General features: G+C 39.1%; 1 protein-coding gene across 32 annotated transcripts in view; it reads left to right on the forward strand.

The window, feature by feature from the left end:
• The window catches only part of LMO7 (LIM domain 7), a 195654-nt gene that overhangs the window by 48196 nt on the left and 126707 nt on the right, over window positions 1-20751 (forward strand). For all 32 annotated transcript variants that reach the window (XM_059042035.2, XM_067016466.1, XM_067016468.1 and 29 more), the window contains exon 2: window positions 14234-14304. In XM_059042035.2, coding sequence (XP_058898018.1) covers window positions 14234-14304 — 71 coding nt within the window. The remainder of the gene's footprint in view (window positions 1-14233; window positions 14305-20751) is intronic.

Raw genomic sequence — 20751 nt, forward strand, 5'->3', positions numbered from 1 at the left:
TCACAAATATTTGTTGTTGTGTATGTTACACAGTGGGGGAGGGCAGGGGATGTGTAACCTTGACAGAGGTTCCTGAGCTCCATAAAGTTTCAGTCTAGGACAGAAGAGCAGACACGGCCACTTGATGGTGACATAGGGCAGAACCGGGGTATCTGCTGAACTAGTGGCTCAGAAAATCGGTCTCACAGAAGATGTGGAGGGAGAAGGACTCTTTTGGGGGCAGTGGTGTTTGGGGAAAACAGTGGAGGGGTATACTTTGAGTTGTTGAGATGGAGGGTTGAAGGCACTGGCGGATACTGATTTCTTGTGTTTACACAGAATCAAGGAATCACGTGTGAGAATCCAGGGGTGAAAGACCTGGAGGGAGGGAGGGAAGCCTTACCCTAAGGACAAATGGACCTTTGGAAGATTTTGAGCAGTGGTTTTTGATTTGTAAGGAATGATAAGTAGCCTTTGAAGTACAGAGTAGGAAAGGGGGAGATTAAGGCAAGGTGATCAGTAGGTTGTTGAAATGTTTTACAGCTGCCAGAGGAGAAGCTGAGAACTGGGGTGGAGAGAATGACGTGGATTTGGAGGGACAGGAAGGTTCATGCTCGTGTTTTGAGTCTGGGCAGCTGGGAGGGTGTTGGTATCGTGATTTCAGTAGAGAAGTGAGGTGTGGCGGTTCAGTCCTGGGTGAGAGGATGAGGTCTGTCTTACATGTGGGCTCTGTGGTGATGGCTGGGTGCTGGAGAAGAGATGCTCAGCGGGGAGATGTGACTATGAGGCTGGAGGGGCGCTTCGGGGGAAGGACAAGGGTTGCAAGTTCAAGGCTACCTGCTTGGCGTTTGTAATTGAATGAGCAGAGTTTAGAAGGTGGAGGAAGGACACCGAGTAGGTGAACTGAAGAATTTGGAGGGCGTGGTTGGCAGGTCAAGCAAGCTTCACGGTTTGGAGGAGGGTGAAGTAATTACCCTGGAGAAGTTTTCCGGACTAACCCATACGCTCCTGCCTTGCACACATTCTGTCACACCCAGCTGCCCTCTGCCAGGGATCCTTCTTGGTTTTGCCTGAACATTCAGACACATCTTCAGTTTGTTGTGCTTGGTTGCCTGCCCATATTATCTCCCTTTTAAGGCATAGTTGTAGGCTCGGAGAGCAGAATCCACATGTAACCTAAGCCTCATAGAACCCAGATCTGTGAGCTTCCCTGATGCTTTACCGGATGAGACAGAAATCATCCAGAGTACTGAGAGGAATCTTAGAAATCTCACCCATATGTTCGAACATTTTTTATGTCAGGAGTTTACTTTCTGCAAAAATGCAGATCATTCCACATTGGAGAATTTTATTATGGTAGAAAGTTGTTCCATGTAGTGGGTCCCAGGTTTACAATTTAAACAGATTGTATATTTTAATGTGCAAATTTTTCTACAGAAGTCTCAAAATCTATTGTGTGTTTCAAAATCAATTTGGTAGAAACACATCAGAAGCTCTTATAGAATGAATAAAGGAGACAGATTAGTTGTGTTTATATTAATTTTTTTCAGCCGTATTGAGGTATAATTGACAAATCAAACTGTAAGATATTTCTCTTTTTTTGTTTTCATCAAATGTTGCTTGGTGATATGTTTGTAAGCTATTTTGTCGATTTTTTTAAAAAAATGTACTTGGATCTAGCCGTGAAAACTAGGAAACAGGGGCTTCCCTGGTGGCGCAGCGATTGAGAGTCCGCCTGCCGATGCAGGGGATGCGGGTTCGTGCCCCGGTCCGGGAGGATCCCACGTGCCGCGGAGCGGCTGGGCCCGTGAGCCGTGGCCGCTGCGCCTGCGCGTCCGGAGCCTGTGCTCCACAACGGTGAGAGGCCCGCGTACCGCAAAAAAAAACACAAAAAAACTAGGAAACAGTAATTCCCCAACTGAGGTATTAAACTGCAGCTTATACCTCTGCAGTACCAGGAACTCGCCAGCAGGCGGTAGCAGAGAGCAGGAACTGAGTTCCTGTTCGGTTTCCTTCGATTTCCAATAAAGAACCAAAGAAAGCATTTAGAGTTGTGAGCTGTAGTGATGATTTACTCCAAATTCTTTTTCTTATAAAGACATCAAGACTCACAGAGCTCTAGATACCTAACACTAAAGCAGTTGTTTATCGGAGACCATTCTTAGCAAAACTCCGTAAGGACACTTCTGGAAAAGTTGAACTTCAGGTGTCTGTCTAGGTTGTTTGAATCAGGCTAGCTTAGAGAAAGGCCTGGGACCCGTATTGTTTTACAGGCGCCACGCTAAATTCTGAGTCAACGAGTGAGAGTCCTTCCTACAGGGCAGGATTTATGCTGGGCCTTCAGAATGCAATGAAAATCCCTGCGGATTTTCAAACTGACATGCCTTCGGGGCCAGCCAGGTGGTGAACTGGGGCGAGGAGGGGTGGATGTAGCAGATGGGAGGGTAGGGTCTGTGGCTCTCTGCAGAGTGTGTTTTCCCCGGGGCCGCCCATCACTAACCCAGGGCAGCCAGTTGTGGCTATGAGGTAATGCATGCCCAGCGTTGGCAGACCATTTCTTTTTTAAAGAGAAGCTGGTCATCCAGTGCGTGGGCCAAACAAAACGTGTTCAGGTTGGCGTCAACCTGTCGGCTGTGACAGCCACTTCAAGGACTTAGGCCAGTAGGGGAGCCACGAAGGTGAGTACACATGTGCCTGCAGTGATGTGAATGTCCCGGGCAGCCAGGAGTTGAAGGCGCAGTGGGGGAGGAGGGAGCCCTCAGCACTGCGTGAGGGGGTCAGGCACACGTCCTGACATTGAGCTCTCAAGGTCGGCGATATATATGTATTTTTTTTTGGGGGGGGGAAACAATCTCATCCATTTGTATGGGCAGAGTCTTGCTTCTGTTATCCTAAGATAACATATCCTAAGATGGAACATTCATATTGATCTTTTCACGTGTCACTATACCAGGATACAGTTGTCCCTTGGTATCTGTGGGGGATTGGTTCCAGGACCTCTTGGGGAGACCAAAATCCGGGGACGCTCACGTCCCTCAAATAAAATGCCCTAGTGCAGTTGGCCGTCTGTATTCATGGGTTCCACTTCCCCAACACTCAGTACAGAGGGCCGACTGTGGTGTTGTGAAGAAGTTACTCTCGGTCCTTCCGTTTTTATAGTCTTGAAACAAAACTAAAATTATTACTAAATTAAATTATTACTCACATTATTACTAAAAACTAAAATTATTACTCAGCCAAGGATATTTTAAACTAATAATTAGATGTGTTATGGAGCCCTGAGCAATATATACTTTTGAGATAAATAACGTGGAAACTTTGTTGATCTATTAAGGCCCTAGAAAGAACCTAGGAGAAACTTTGTTCCTACAAGTTGTCTGAGGAGAACTGATTTCGGAACCATTCTGTTGTGGGGCTGGTAATTAATTCACAACAGGAGCTAATGTGGAGGTGGTATGGCCCTCTGTGTCCCATCTTACCCGTGTTTTCTGTTTTGAAACCATATACATAAAGTGAGCTATAAAAAAAGGCCGTAACTGCACTTGAGAAAACTTAGGGTTGTAGAATTGTTTAGAGATAATGCAAAGATGACACATTTAAAAGTAAAAAGATAGATGCAAGTATATAAAAGGAAATATCATGATTAAAACATTTCTGTATGTGAGGTAGTGGGCTGGAAGTTCCACTTTGCAAATTTAGACCTATTCCTATGAAATTATAAATAAGTTTTTTAGGGAGATAGACGTTTAGGAGATAGTAAACAAATTAATAGCTTAACATATATTGACCTTCCTTTGTGTATGGGGTATGAGATGGTATTGAACGCCTTTTAAAAAGTCTTCTTTATTGAACTTGAATAAAATGCACACATTTTTAAGTGTACAATTCATTGAGCTTTTTTAGAACATGTTTAATGAGATATAATTCACAAACCATACAATTCACCCTTTTGAAGTGTACAGTTCATTGGTTTTTAGTGTATTCGCAGGATTGTGCAACCCTCACCCCAGCCTAATTTCAAAACGTTTTCGACATGCCCAAAGACACCCTATACCCATTAGCACTCACCCATTTTTCCCTTCCCTTAGTCCCTGGCAACCACTAATCTACTCTCTGTTGATGTGGTTTTCTCCAGGCTTGTCACAGAAATGGAATCACAATATGTAGTCTTCTGTGCCTGGTTTCTCTCCCTTAGCCTCATGTTTTCTAGGTTTGTCCATGATGTAAATGTATCAGTAGTTCATTTCATTTTATGGCTGAATGATATTCCATTGTATGGTTATACCATATTCTGTTTATTCATTTATCAGTGGATGCATTGATGGGTTATTTTCAGTTTTTTTGGCTAACACAAGTAATACCGCTATGAAAACTCATATACAGGTTTTTGTGTGAACATGTGTTTTTATCTCTCTTGGGCATGCACTTAGGAATAGGAGTGTAATTATCTCTTTGCTTTCTAGAAATTCACTGTTGAATGGAAGGAAGGCAGACGATTGCGTACCAGAAGGACGGCATTGTTAGCTTGCAGTAGGAACCCATCAAGAATCATTTAGGCAGCTCCTGTGTCTCAGGTCGCCTCAAGTTCGTCCCTTAATGCCAAACTTACACTGGGGAGTAAAGCATATCCTAGCGGTGTGACGATCCATTTGAAGTTCATGTAAAATAAGTAGTGACTCTCACCTGTAATACAGATACACTATTTCCCAAAATGAACATTTCCCACAGTGATGACTCTCATAGTAATTCACCAGGAGGTAAGCAGGTTAATTGTTGAGACTTGCTAATGTGTGTGTGTGACATTTCTGCACAAAACAATGATGTCTCTTGACTCTTGAGAACCAATGATTATATTAAGCATTTGAACTCTACTTAAACTATCCTGATCATGGATATTCATGTCTACATGTGCCTTGTGTGCTATTTATTTAAAAAACTCCTTGATCAAGGAGAAAAAAATAATTTATGCACTAGACTAGGCTTTTGGTAGACTATTTTTCCTTTGCAATATTTTACCTATTGTCTGCAACAGCATAAATTTGGAGTATGAACTTGTATTTATAGACAAAATGTACTTTATGCTTTAGAAGTAGTTTTGTGATTCGTAACATAACAAAGTATAGCTGTAAAACTTGAGCACATTTTTGTGTGTGATGTTTTTGGTGAATTTAACTAGCTGCTAATAGGGCTCAGGTTGTCTTGGATTTTGCATCTAGATGAAACCTGGTACATAAATTGTCAGCCCTGGAGCAAATCTTTCTTCCCTTGGTTTTATTTAGTTCTTTCCAGTTGTTTTCCATTTGTGGCTTATTAATAGTTGTGGTTTAGCAAAAATAGTCGGAGACTCTAAGCTAAAAGTTGGTATCAGGAAGTGGCCACTTCTCCTGGACCAGAAATGTTTAAACTCATTCTTTTTTTTTTTTTTTGCCCCCAAAATATCTGAGTGTAGCTGGCATTTGGCCTAATGATTATTAAGAATTTGGAGGGTTTATAAAGACAGTTGGCTTTTAATTATCCAGAACACACCGGGAGCTATGTACTTTGCTATTTGCCTTCCCTTCCCGGCTGCGTGAAGACTTGGGAGGCTTCCCAAGAGAAGGGGAAGTGGGGAGGTGTAATTTAAACCAGCCACTAAGACCAAGGGCTTTACCATGGGCAGTGGGGCAGAAAATGTTTAGATTTTTGACCACTATGAGGCTTTTGGATTCCATTTAGAATTCAGTGATCTGTGCAATTCTAATCCCACGATTTTGGAAGACTGTGAGTTGGCTTTGGGTTTGCTATCAAGTGATATTAGCATTGGCAAAAATAGTCCTGGTATATGCTGGGATACTATGTAGTACAATGCCAAATCTTAAGAGAGGCCAGTGACTTGAGAATTTTGTCACTCAAAGCAATGCTGAATATACAATATAAGTTAACCAAGAACATGCTGTAATTCAGAGGCTTAACCACATTTTAGAGAGATGCCTAGGCTTCAAATGCCATTTTGACCACATATTTCAAAACAGGGTTATTAGACTTTTAAAGAGGAATTTCCAAGAATTGCTTCATCTTTTTATATTCCTAGTGCCCAGCACCACGCCAGGTACATGCATAGCAATTGTCATTACCTGATTTTTGAATGAGTGAATAACCAAATACTTTCTTAGTATCTTAGTTAAAATTAAGAAAGATACTTTAAATGGAAAATTGAATTCTAATGTATTCTTTGGTCTGGAAAAAATTTATGTAGCAAATCAGTGGTAAAATGCTCTCAACTTTGAGGTTTTCATCTAAGAATATTCCCTTTTAGAAAGTGTATCACCAGAGTGATATGTTTCCATAGACTCTTGTATGTCTTTGTTCTTGAGCTAGTGACAAAACTAGGGTGAGTGATTTTGGGGAACTGAGGCAGGTTCTTCTTCTAAAACACAACCAATCTCCACCCTCCCTACCCCCTATACACTTGAAATTTAACCAGCAGTTTTGCTTTTTTGGGCATCTTGTTCTTCCTTGATTCAAATACTTGTAGTGCAAATATTCATCAGAAGAGTAATTAGATTTAACATAAGTGACTAGTATGTGTAAGCTGTATTTCAACCAATGAGAAGTTGGGTAAGACAGTACTGCCCTTGAGAGTATGCAGAATAGGCTGGATGGCTGGGAATAGGTTCCTAATTACATTGTCAAGTTCACTCAGTTCTTCCATAGACACTCTCATTGGATGCTCACTGCCTGTTACGTAGGGACTGACCTAGGTCTCAACTCAAGCAAGCATAGTTTTACTCAGTTTCCTCATGTCAAGATGGGGTAAGAGTGTCCACCACACAGGGTTGCTGTGAAGGTTAAGGGAGATCGTGCACAAAGTAAACAGAGTAAGGGTTAGCTGTCAATCCTGGAACCCCCTTTCTAGCTGAGAAGACTGAGGCCTGGGGAAATTGGGAGACTTCATTATACAAAGGAGTCTGAGACTCCATCTCAGCTTCTCTGACTTCAAATTTTTACTAGACTCCCAGGTATCGAAACCAAACTTATGGTTACCAAAGGGGATATGTCGGGGGGGTGGGGGGGTGGGAGGGAGGAGAGATAAATCAGGAGCTTGGGATGAACATACACACACTACTATGTATAAAATAGATAACCAACAAGGACCTACTATATATAGCACAGGGAACTCTACTCAATATTCTGCAATAACCTATATGGGAAAAATATCTGAAAAAGAATGCATACATGTATTCAATATATGTATAGCTGAATCACTTTGCTGTATACCTGAAACTAACACAACATTGTAAATCAACTATACTCCAATAAAATTTTTAAAAAATTAAAAAAAAAATAAAAAGAATAGAGCTGCGCCCTTTTTGGAAGAATTGGTTTCTCTAAAATTGTGAGTAACCTTTTCAGTAATTTTACTCTGGGCAAGGAAAGAGCTAGAAGGTAGACTTTTTAATATTTAAATTATGTTTAGTTTTCACCTAATATTTTCGACTGTGTGCCACAGTCCTTGCATTATAGGTTTTTAGTGTGTGTGACCAATGAGATTTGTCAAAGTTATTGAATCTTGAATAATGTATACATCTCATGGAATTCATTATAAAAATTGGACCTGTTTTGCGGCATCATATAATGATTGCTTCAAAAATGAAGTTTGATGCAAGAAAGGAGAGAAGGGTGTTTTTAATTCTTTGGTGGCTTCTTAGAGACTGAAAACACGACAGCTCCTTGATGTGTGGCCTGGGAGGGAGTCTCTCTGTGGAAACCATGTCCTGTAAGGGCCCTCTCGTTGGAAGGTGGGATACTAGGTTATGTTTCTGAGTGAAAATGTTAAAGCAGACCCATCGTTTGTGAATTGCTTCATGATGTGGTTCCTGAGTTCCCCAGTGCTTTCTGAGGGTAAACATTCCTTGGGTTTATTTTATTTATTTATTTTTGGGGCATGACTTTGGTTGAAGTGATTGGCACAATGATCTTATGTGTGTGTCTTAAATGTCCTGATGTAGTAGCTGATCAATCAACTAGTAACTTAATTTGGAATCAACTATGAGCCCATTTGAGGCTCATCATCTAGTTTTTTGTCAGCAAATATCCCTTTCCCTCTTTTAAAACAGGCTCAAATGGGCCCTGTGATTTCGCACTGTGTTTCACATGAAAGTATGGTGGAGAGTGCTTTTGGGATTCTGAACATCTTTTAAATGGCTGCTTAAAAAGGAACTGAAAAATTTTAACGAGATGAGTGCCTGCTGACTTGCATTAGTGAGTGTTTTGCTGATTAACAGTCCGGTATAAAGTGGTCTTTGAAAAGTTCCCAGAACGTTTGGGCTTTAGGTCATATGGTTTCTTGGCCAGAATTGGAACTGAGATGTGAAGTTTTAGAGAAACTTGTTGCTTAGATTGGTGGGAAATCTCATCCAATGAGAGGATTTAAATAAAGCTGTAAACAAAACAGTAAAGGGTATGAAGATAATTCCCATTGATATATTAAATTAATATATTTCATAACAAAAGAAATGGGTTTTTTTTTGAAATTTGCCAACTTGGCACTTATTGAGGGTGTATTCAGTTGGTAGGTATTTTATTCCACAGCATATGCCCTTTAAAAGCTTTGTATCAAGGGCTTCTTTGGAGGCTACAGGTGGTAGGACGGGTTTGACAGCAATGTTTGTGCGGTGTGTACTTTTGGCGCACTGCTCCACCCTTAACATGCTCAGGGGGAGTAATTATAACTTCACAGGAAGCATCTCACCCAAGAGCCTCACACTTGGCCCTGTTGCTTCTTAGCTTCTTTCCAACAAGATAGCTGCTCAGCACACAGGGACATATGGCCTCGACTACAGTGTGTAGTCTTTTTTTTTTTTTTCCTTTTCTTTTTGAAGATATCAAATATTTTCACATATCATTTGTGGGCTGTGAAGTAGATATGGCAAATACTTCTTTCCCTTTGAAAATTAGGGGACTGAGCAGTAACTTAATAGAAGTGTGTAGAGTGAGATGGGTCCAGGATTAAACCCCAGATGAAATCTGATGTACGTCTTAGGTTATATTTCAAGTGGTACTGATTTTATTCAACTGCACCAGGAAAATATGGGAAGGGACAAGGAAGAGGGAAGAAAACAAGTTTTTACAGAAGGCAAGGTGTGGCCGTTTGACGACATAGTGATTACTCCTGTTTGTGTTGCCTTTTGATAACTCAGTGGGAAACACGTGGTCTCTATTTAGTTCCTATGAATCACAGCCTCATTACATAAAATGTATCACACCTCAAATAGCTTGCTAATGAGTGAGGTTGAAAATTATTGAAAATCACAATGTGTAATTGTTAGATTAGAACTACCAAACAATTTTTCTTTCAAAATTCTGGAATTTCTTTTAGCATACTGAATTCTTCAAATACGGATGCATTCACATTCTAAAGTATGATTTCATTTTTTTGAACAAAACAGCCTTCACTCTATTTTGAGGTCCTTTCTAGATCTCTATAATTTTTTTTTTTTTTTTTACAGTTTCCTGGATATAGAAGGTAGTCTAGTGGAGTTTTATAATGTAACTCAGTTTCCCTTTTAAGTAAAGGATGTTACTTCTGGCAACATGGACTTTCTCTTTGCTAAGATGAAACTTTTTATCTTCATTCTACAGAGGGATAGTAATAGCTAATTGTGCTAACATTTGTGAATGCTTTTTCTGAATCAGGCAAGTGCTGAGGGCTTCATATGCAGTATCCCATTTAATACTCTGTGCAACCCTGTGACATAGGTACTTTGTATCTCTGTTGCATCCCTGAGAAAACAGAGGTTAAGCACCCTGTCCAGGGTTATAGGTAGGAAATAGTGGGTCAGGGATTCACAGGCTCTAGAGCCCCGCCCTGGCCTCACCTGGCCATGGTAGGTGCTGTGCTGTGTGTTTCTTAAGGAACGTGGCCCAGGCATCTGCTATAGACTGAAAATCCCTGCTATGAATTTATGTTCTCTTTTTAGTTTAAAACTCTTGGGAAAACTTTTTTGTTTTAATTTCTTAGGAGAGGTCTTAGATGAGTTTATATTTATATGGATATATAAATTGCTAATTAAAAATTTTAGTTTACAGTGATCAGATGGTTTTCCTTGTTGAGCTTGAGGTAGATAGTTATATACAGTATGAACATTTTGTAATGTTCATGAAAATGTCAGGAGAAATGCTGAAACCATTTACAGATGAGTTTTCATTTTATTAACATTTAGAACGCCACTTTATCACACACACACACACACACACACACACATACACACACACAGTCATTATGTGTTAAGACACAAGTCTTTTTTTTTCAGGAACATTGAAAAAAAAGTTAGTTCAACATTTTTTATTTACAGAGTTACCTTTTTAATACCCTTAACAGTAGAGGATTATTTTTGAAGGCACATTGTATGGTAAAATACATTAATTTAAATTTAAAAAGTCTAAACACAGATGTAAGACAACTTAATTTTTTTTTTTTTAGTTTAGAAACACTTTGTGTCTGATGCAGTTGAGACATTCTCTTACTGAGTGCTTGTAAAATGCTGTAGGTTTTTGGTATCTGTTCCATGTGGATGATTCTATAACTTTCTAGAAAGTTAAACTTTCTGAACCTCAACCTTCTTACTAGTGAAAGGGGGAATAATAAGGGTTATTAAACTTAAGGATGTGGGAATTTCATAGGTGAGAAAGATTACCTACATGAAAACTGGTGTCCTTCTCTTCCTTTATCCTTTAAATGTAGGAGACACAGGAAATTGACCTAAATCTGATGGAATCTGACTTCTTTTGAATGTTTTTTAAAAATATTAATTAATTTATATATCTATTGCACAAGAAACACCTGTGGTTACTACAGAATATACATAAGCAAAAAAATACTAAAATTAGTTATAAGTCTACCACTTAGAAATAATTACTGTTAATATATTCTATATTTATTTATATAATGCATACTTATATATGCATATTTATATAATGCATAGAGTTACAGAAATTGGAATCATACTCCATGTACTTTTTCACAAATTGCTTTATAATTAATATGTTCTGTATTCTTTACAAGTGATAAATCTACTTTTCTGACATGAATTGAAATTTCATGAAGTTTTCTGTTTTATGGTTATATTATAATTTATCTGATTTCTTATTGTTGAGCATTCAGGGTGTTTTAATTTGTTGCTATTATGTGTAATGCTGTGAAGCAGTTCTTCTACTGATGTCTCTTGAGTTCTTGTCCTGTTGCCTTAATATAAATTCCTAGATCTGCACATAGTGTGCCCAAGAGAATGTGTGTTTAAGATGTCAGACACATTTTACAAATTGCCTTCAGCAATGGTGGTGTCATTTTATATTATCTTCAATCATGTACAGAGCATGCCAGATTCCCATGTCTTCAAAATATAGACTATCATTTAAGAATCTGTTTAGTTTTTACATTCTGTCTTTGTAAATACAGTATAAATGGAGTCTGGTCTTATATCATCATTATTTAGATTTTTATAAGTGCATATGTACAAGCATACATCCATATTTTGCCATATGGAGGGAGGTGGTCTGGTCTGAAATCCGCTACATACTAAGATTTTGCCTTTCTGTAGTCTTTTTGGAGAAATGAACCATTCTGGATAGTTGGGTTTTCTAAATATCTCTCTCTATTCCATTATTTCTACTTTGTTAATATTCTGAATCTAACTCAAATTTTTTTGTCTATATGGTGCAGAGGTATTTTTTTTTAACTTAAAAAATTATTTATTTATTTAGTTAGTTAGTTTTGGCTGTGTTGGGTCTTCGTTGCTGCGCGTGGGCTTTCTCTAGTTGCAGTGCGTGGGCTTTCTCTAGTTGCAGCGAGCAGGGGCTACTCTTCGTTGCCTTGGGCGGGCTTCTCGTTGAGGTGGCTTCTGTTTGTTGCAGAGCACGGGCTCTAGGCACACGGGCTTAAGTAGTCGTGGCACACAGGCTCAGTAGTTGTGGCTCGTGAGCTCTAGCGCGCAGGCTCAGTAGTTGTGGCGCCTGGGCTTAGTTGCTCTGCGGCATGGGAGATCTTCCTGGACCAGGGCTCTAACCCATGTCCCCTGCATTGGCAGGTAGATTCTTAACCACTGCACCACCAGGGAAGTCCCCAGAGGTATTCCTTTGAGGGCTAGTTATTGCGATGTGTCGTCAGCGTGTTACTTGAAGGTTGATGTGTGTACTGAGGTTAAGCATATACCTCTCTGAGCTACCCTCAGGTACTTGATTGCACTGCCTCTTGGCCATTATAAGCTAATAAGTAGGTGATATTTACCCTGTTTCAGATGAGCAAACTGGGGTTCATGGAAGCTATTCAGCTTGCTTAAGGTCACACAGCTACTAGATAATGAAAGTGGGATTTGAATATATTTTTGTCTGACTTGCGCCCTTTCTCCTTCCATTTTGTCACTTGCTTCACTGCCTCTCCACTGGCCCATCCAGTGCTGTTGCTGTCACCTTCACTGCTCTCCATGGTTCTGTGGGGCACAACCCTTCTTCCTCCTAACTCACTGCCTCTCATCTACCTTCATTTGGGAACATAATCCCCAGATTGCTTTAGTGATAGGTAATTGAGTATTGGTGGCTCTGAGTGGCTTTCCTAATGACTAGAGAGAATGGGCTTTGACATCTGCTTTGGCTGTTCCTGGGACCTTTTCCTGCTTTTTAGCTTTGGGTAGGAGTTCCCAGAGAAATGAGATGCTACTGTGTTTTCACTAGCTGGGATTAGTGCTCACCTTGAGTTTGTTTTGGGTTTATTTGGAGAAAATTCAGGAGAGTTTGTGCTGCATAGGTTACCTGGGATAATCCATGGGCCACTCAAGGTTATCCCTGAAGGAATATACCATGCCATTTGGATATGTTTTACTGAACTTTTAAACTTTGTGTTTTACTTATGTGGCAGTGAGCTCCGTGCATTTCGTTTTAGATCTACACCCAGTATCCAAGTGAGTGCACGTAACGGAGACACTCAGCAAATGTTTAATTCATGCAGCAATGTAGCCCTTCTGTAGATTAATGACCTTTGTAGGAGAAGATCTGCTACTTCTTCCTGCATTTGAGTGTGTTACCTCCTGGTACAGGTTCCTGTCACTGTTTATAGAACCAGCTTATGAGAAACTAACTTTAATTCTAGGAATAGCCATTGTTTTGCCAGTTACCCGTTATTATGTGTACCCGTGGCACTGTTGGGTGTTGTGGAAAAGATGCAGAAGATATACGGAGACTCTGGGTGGACGGTAAAGGTCAGAGTGGTGAGTAAGGACAGCAGGAGCTTTGTCGCTCACCTAGGCTTTAAGATTAGTGATTTCCCCATCAGGTTTCCGAGATCACATTTCTCCCTGAAGTGGCAGGGAGTGGGGCAAGGCCTCTGCTTGTGGGTGGTGGGTCCATCTCTAGGGCAGCTGCTGTCCCAGCTGTTGTGGTAACACCTGCCCACACCCTTGGCTGGGGACTCAGTCCCAGCGTATTCCTGGAGCACCTTTTCCCTACATGGCCTCCATTTTCTCCGCTACTCTTGTCCCTATGGAATCCCCTTTCCTCCCAACCACTCCACCTTCAGAAGACAGAGGAAGACAGAACTGGTAGGCATTTTTTTCAGCAGTTTCACTAAGAACATTGGTGGCGCTAACCCATCGATGGGCTGTTCATACGTAAAAGCCTCAAGTGGGGAATTGTCTGTTTAGAGTATGTACCATCTTCCCTCTCTGTCTTTTGTCTCTCAGTGTCAGGATTTAATCTTTTTCTTCCTATTGCAGTAAATAGCTCTTTACACAAATCGGGGCCATTTCATGAATACGTATAAGGAGAGTCATGCCCTCTGCTATTTAGCTTTGTAATGAAATTTGAGGAATTTAAGGGTGGAATTGAAATTAATGATGTGTGTATAAAGTTGGTGTTTCAAGTTTATATCTTAATCTGGTTTTATTTACTCTTAGTAGAGTAGATTGCCCATAGAGCTTCTTTTTTAAATAGAAAATATGCTGGAAATTAAGCTTCTAACTTGTTTATCCTCCATAAAATGGTTGCGTCATAGAAAACACTCGTTGTGGTTTTTTTCTGTTTGTATTTGTTCATACTAAAATGGTTAACCTTTCTCTTTGTAACATAGAACAGTGCATAGAATTTCCCGTATGGGACAACTTTTGGTGACACATGCACATTCTCCAAGTATGCTATTAGATGCATGTTAATTAATCTGATACTGGATTTGACTTGTGTATAATCCCTGATTTAGAGAAAACTAATACCCAAATATGTCTTTCAGGCAGTGACAGAGAAGAATTTTGAGACAAAGGATTTTCGAGCCTCCCTGGAGAATGGCGTTCTGTTGTGTGAGTAAGTATTTAAAGCATTAAAAAAATAATTCAAAAGCAAAGGGGCACGTGCGCGTGTGCGTGCATGTGCGTGCGTGTGCCTGTTATGAGGTGTCTGTCTTCACCCCCCCCCCATGGCCACCATAGTCACTGATATGTCTTCTTGGTAACAAGTGAGATTTGATCCCTGCAAATTGACACCCCGACAGTACTAGACAGTAGGAAGGGGTTATCGGTCTCTGTATCTAAAGATAACATTGGTGAAATATATATTATTTTAAATTAGTAAACAAGAAAGATTCTGTAATTGCTTGATGGGCCAGTAGGGGTGGGTGGTTGAGAAGCAAGCCCTATCGCATAGCACCAGCTCTCACTTGCTGTGGATATTCTAATGTATGGAGTTGCCTGGTTTAGAAGTTAATATAAAGCTTGTTTCCTTCATCAGTAAACAGTGATGATTGTAGAACAAATTTAGGCTGTAGCAAATATTTCTTTGAACCTTTAAGTGGAGTCATTACATTACCACAATCAATTTGAGTCACAGGCCAGCCATTCATTCAATTAATATGATATTACTGAGAATCACACCTGAGGCTTTGGTTACGCTTAGTGAAGTAGGCTTGTGCCACGATTGATGGTATGGGGCCTACAGTGTATGTTTAGTGTAATGTTTTGTTCCCCACTGGATGCAGAGTACAGTTAGCTAGGTGGTAACCTTTGGGGGTGAGAGGCAGACAGTCTGGAATAGAAGAATGCAGTCCTGGGTGAGGGTCCAGTTTGCAGATGTGAGCAAATAAAGTATAAGAATGTACTTGTGTATGTACCCACATTTTTGAAACCACTTAAGTATTCCAATCTAGACACTTATCACATAAGTATTTATGGAATCTGTCCACAAGCAAGCACTGGGAGTGTATGTGCTCATACTTAGATGATTTTGATTATCCTTTTAAAGGAAGGTTGTTTGCAGCAAAGATCAGGAGTCAGAGGGCCTAGTTTTGATTCCTTGCTTCATACTTTTGGACATTTGAGCAAGTGACTTAACATCTGAGCCTTATTTTCTCATCTGTAAAGTGGAGATCAGGGTATCTGATCTGCCTGATTCACAAAGGTGCAAAGTTCTATAATACATATATTAAGGTTTCCATAAACTATCAAACTTTGTATGAATACAAGTTGTTGCTAGGAAGACGACCATGAAGGTAACAGTCTTTATCTCATCTCTGTTGATAGGTGTTCACACTTCTTTGTCTTAGAGCAGTATTATTAAGTTGAATCATATGAAGTGTTGATATTCAACCACCTGTGACCTACAGAAATGTCAATTTCATGAGATTCTACCAAATATGTAGTAGGACAGGCATATGAATAAGGGTCACAGTAAAGTTTAAGGATAGTTTCTTGTCCTTTTCTGATGCCACATTCAGAGTTGTTGTTGCCAAATAGTGTTCAAACTAATATTAGTAGGTCATGTGGCTAGCTCAATTGGTCACTGATAGTAAATTATCTTGTTTTGCAAATTATATGTTTTATATATTCTAATGTGTTCAGAAGATGGAGGGAGAAATGGCTGTTAGACACATGTGATCTGAAAAGAACCTTAGCTGTGAGTGTAGACTATTTAGAGCTTTGCTGTAAAATAACTTTGATGTCAGTTTTAAGTCCCATAAGTCAGGATAGGAGTTAGGTGGGCTTATGTAGGCAGTGGGCCTATGGAGCACAGAGTTGTTTTTAGACATATGAAAGCATACAACACAAATAGGTGATCTTTTTAAGAAGTCACTTTGTGGTTATATAGTTCCAGTGATGAACTATTACTCAAAATATTTTTAGGGATCCCCCTTTTGGGGGCATAGCCTGCATAACTAGGTCATTAAACATACTTGAGAGTGACACTTAGTGTTTTATTTAAAACACAATTTATGCAGCAGCCTAAATTACTTGAGGTGATTTCCAAAAACTATATCCAACCTGAGCATATTGTTACCAGTGAGGATATTCAAAGTTGATAAAAAACTGTTTTGATCACAGGCAGTACTGTTAGATTAAATATTATAAGTTCTATCTTAATGGTCACAGAAAACATTTAGCTGCATGTTGAGAGATATATTAGTTTTTTTAAAATGTCATTTAAATTCACAACTTCCAGAAGCTCATTCTTAGATTGTTTCCTTATTGAAATAACACCAATTTGGGGTTTTGTGCATTACCAGCTAAGTCTAATCAATCTATTTAGTACCCAGTATTCTTTATTTTTATTTTTTAAATTTATTTGTCTTTGGCTATGTTGGCTCTTTGTTGCTGTGCACGGGCTTTCTCTAGTTGCAGTGAGCAGGGGCTACTCTTTGTTGTGGTGCGCGGGCTTCTCATTGCAATGGCTTCTCATCTCAGAGCACAGGCTCTAGGTGCATGGGCTTCAGTAGTTGTGGTTCACAGGCTCTAAAGTGCAGGCTCAGTAGTTGTGGCACACGGGCTTAGTTGCTCCGCGGCATGTGGGATCTTCCCGGACCAGGGCTTGAACCCGTGTCCTCTGCATTGGCAGGCGAATTCTTAACCACTGTGCCACCGGGGAAGTCCACCCAATATTCTTTAAAAGGATGTTTCCCAAAAGTAGTGTCAGTAAATATTAAGCTGTGGTCATCAGTAATTTTAGTTTATGATGGGATCCCAAAATACCACATGATGTTTGTACTAAAAAAAAATCTCTTAATGGTGAATTGCATTATTTTTAGCCACTGGTTAATGAAGGCATTTTAATCTAATAGATGTAGTGTTGGAAAAAAGTCCAGGTAACTATATTCTGTGTAAATTCTGTGTAAAGCCTAGCTGGTTGGTCTACAAAATGATTAAGCATCATTGTTTGATCACATATGCCTGAGTAGTTATTATGTCTAAGAGGAAAGCAAAACCTGCTGTTCAGAAGCCTGGTATTGTAAACCCTGACTTTTAAATTAGTGGTAAGTGTAGTAAGCTGTCTGTCTTTGAGAATATTTTGCCCATCTGAGATCTCAAGTTTTAGCTGAAATATGACTTAAAAGTAAATTCAGATTTTTAAAATATTCTGTAGGAAAAGGCTGACTTCTCTTTGGTTCGCTGCCAGAAAAATTACCAATTCTTGTGAAATATAGGGTCTGCTTATTAACTTTTAAAAATCTCTAGGCATCCTAGTTCATTATCACCATTAAACAGTTTTCTTAATATTTTATCTAGTAATTTCAGCAGTCTTTTATGCTTTAGTAGGAGTCTATCCTGTTTGAACTGGCATTCTGGAATATCAAAGTCAAGAGTTGGAGGAAATGAGCTCGTTATAGCTTTTTCCCAACTGGCACTGTACTGACATTTCAGATAGTTTAAATTGGGTATAAACTCTGCACTGAGGTTTCAGACAAGATGCACATCTGAATAATGAGGGTAGTTATGTACATTTATTGCCTTTTAATCGGAAGTTAGTGTCTTCTGTAAATCATTTTAGCATCATTTAGTTTGATTGACTGTGGGATCCAATCAGTTGAGGGCTAAAGAATACTCCCCCAGTTAAAGTCTGTTGTAGTTATTATTTTACTGTATACCTTAGACATGCAGTCTCTCTTGGCTTTATTAAACAGTGAAATGTGAACGAAATCTAATTTGGGTTTTTTTTCTAATTAGTAAAAGGATTGACAGGGGTCTATAAGGTGATTTCAACCCCTTGTTTTAATTTTCTGTGAATTTTATTAATAGTATTCATTCATCTGTCTCCTATCTTCAGTGTTTATTAGGGTTCCTGAAGACTCCCTTACTATATATTTTAAAATATAGGAGATTTGCCACTACATAAGTATCTGCAGTCCTCTCTTGTTCTGTGGTTCTGCAGAATTATTTCTCTTTAAGTATATTTAGTTGGAGCATATCCAGCTAGTGATTAGTAATTTCATAGTTACTCATCTTATGATAGCAATCTTGGAAATATTTAAATGGAAACATTCTTTTTTATCTTTATGAGGTAAGAAGATGTATTTGAAGGTAATCTTATTGGGTGTGTCTCTGGTTAGTCAGTCAGTACTTTCCATCCCTGGGATAATGCCAAGTCTTTGCTCTGTCCCAAGTCAGCCATGCAGACGTTTATGCCTTTTTGAACTCACAGCTCACATATTTGAGGAAACCCTTCTCACACTGGCACCAGGCCTTCCTTTCCATGGCTTACAGCTTGGAAAGAGTGGAGCAAATAAACATTCACCTATTGGTTTGATAAAACCTGTTTCTATTTATATCTGCTATGTGAATACTATACTGTCTTCCTGAAACGACTGTAGTATTTTGTTAAAGGTGCATTCAAAAAAAGAAAAAAATTATTACAAAATACTCCTGTTAATTTACTATGGGATACTCGGGTGATTGTTTTAAGACATCAGACAAGATAGAGACCTTGCCACTTCTCATGCGAGAGAGCTCTGTCCTTTGTTAGAGTTGGAGACTTTCACACACTGAGTGACAGCGACATAAGTGGATTCTTGGGGCTTCTATGCAGAGCTCCATGTGAAGCTCAGAGGTCCTTCTGTAAGGATGAAGGCTTTTTTCTTAGAGCTCTTACTGGTTTTGAATTTCCTGAGGACAGGTGCATTCATACAGCTCTCCAGCTCACCAGTGCTATCAATTGACACTGATCCATATTATAGCCATTTGAAATTTAAGTAATAAGAACTATTTTTCTTCACTTAAAGTGATACAGACTTTGAAGTTTCTATATTATTTGATAATCCAATAGTATGCAAAGATGCACGTGTTCAAATTCATGAAGATGATTAAAATTTTTAAAACTGCTTTCTCTTCATGGTAGTGTTTTATGGTTGCCATCTGTATGCTGTCTTTTTAAGCTTCACAGTCAATTTTTTCTGTAATTTTATATCCACATATAGCAAAACATCATTTTTTTAAAAGTAGTTTTTCAAGTTGAAGGTCATCTTGGCAAACATCAATTTAAAAATTCACTTCTGTAATGGTAGTCATGTTATACAGACTTATTGCAAATTTTGCAGAGGTTTTTTTACATTGTGGCCTCAGACTTGAAGGTGGAAAGCTTTGGTGTTGTCTCTTGAACTTGCATGTACCATCTACAGGGCTCTCTCATCCTAAATATAAATTACTAAGAGGAGGGCACACAACATTTCAGTGCTAGGGTCTCTGAGGAAAAAACAATGAGAATGGTGTTCTACTAAAAACAAATAGGAGTAATGTATGTGCTAAATGTGTGTAATTAAACAATTTATATTAAAGTTGATCAGAAAAAGGTTACTTTTGAAGTAGTTTTTTGATGTCATGAAGGCTCTCAGGTAGGTAATGGAAAACCACGTGTTGGCCAGGAAATGGTGAAAGTATAGGAATTCTAGTCAGTGCAACGAGAAGTATTAAGAAAGGGAAATGAATATTGCAAAAAGGACAAATATATAATGATATCACATCAATTAAAAGTAGAGTAATTGCCTTATATGAGAGACTTAATCTCTAGAATTTCTATATACCAACAATCATCAGTCAGAAAGTCAGATGAGATCTAAGGGATAAAGGCAATAGTGAAAAAGTTTATTTGTTTGTTTGTTTTTTTTGCGGTACGCGGGCCTCTCACCGCTGTGACCTCTCCCGTTGCGGAGCACAGGCTCCGGACGCGCAGGCTCAGCTGCCATGGCTCATGGGCCCAGCCGCTCTGTCGCATGTGGGATCTTCCCGGACCGGGGCACGAACCCTCATCCCCTGCATCGGCAGGCGGACTCTCAACCACTGCGCCACCAGGGAAGCCGAAGAGTGAAAAAGTTTAGAACACAGTTTACTGTTTACTTTAGAGAAACGTGTGAGACTTTTATTTTGTATGTTGAAATGCAATGGTAAACTATATGATTTAAGAAATGGAATGAAAAACTGTATTTCCAATAGCTGTCAATTTGTTTATAATTTTAAGCCAATACCCATGTTAAATCTAGTCAGACTTTTCTTAGAATAAATAGGATTTTAACATTCATAGGGAAGAATAAACAGGTGAGAAAAGGAAAAATCCTAAAACTAAAAATTTCTGTGGAATGAGACTGTCTCAATATTAGAACAAATGACAGACTTGAGAAAGCACAGTAATTAAAAAATTATGGATTGCTTTATAAATGTACATATTAATGTAATTGGAAGATCCAAAGTACATTCTTATGCATAGGAAGTTGTGATAAAGGACAGATGAGAGAATGGAGAAGAGACGAGTCACTCGATTATTTGTATTGGGGTACATAACTGGCTAAGAATTAATTTAGAAATTCAGCATATACCACAACTCAACATCAAAAAAACAAACAACCCGATAAAAAAATGGACAAAGGACCTGAATAGACATTTTTCCAAAGAAGATACGCAGATGGCCAACAGACACATGCTCAACATCACTAATCATCAGCGAAATGCAAATCAAAATCTCAGTGAGATACTATCTCACACCTGTCAGAATGACTAT

The sequence above is a fragment of the Kogia breviceps genome, chromosome 16 (genome assembly GCF_026419965.1).
Source record: "Kogia breviceps isolate mKogBre1 chromosome 16, mKogBre1 haplotype 1, whole genome shotgun sequence".
Lineage (NCBI taxonomy): Eukaryota > Metazoa > Chordata > Mammalia > Artiodactyla > Physeteridae > Kogia > Kogia breviceps.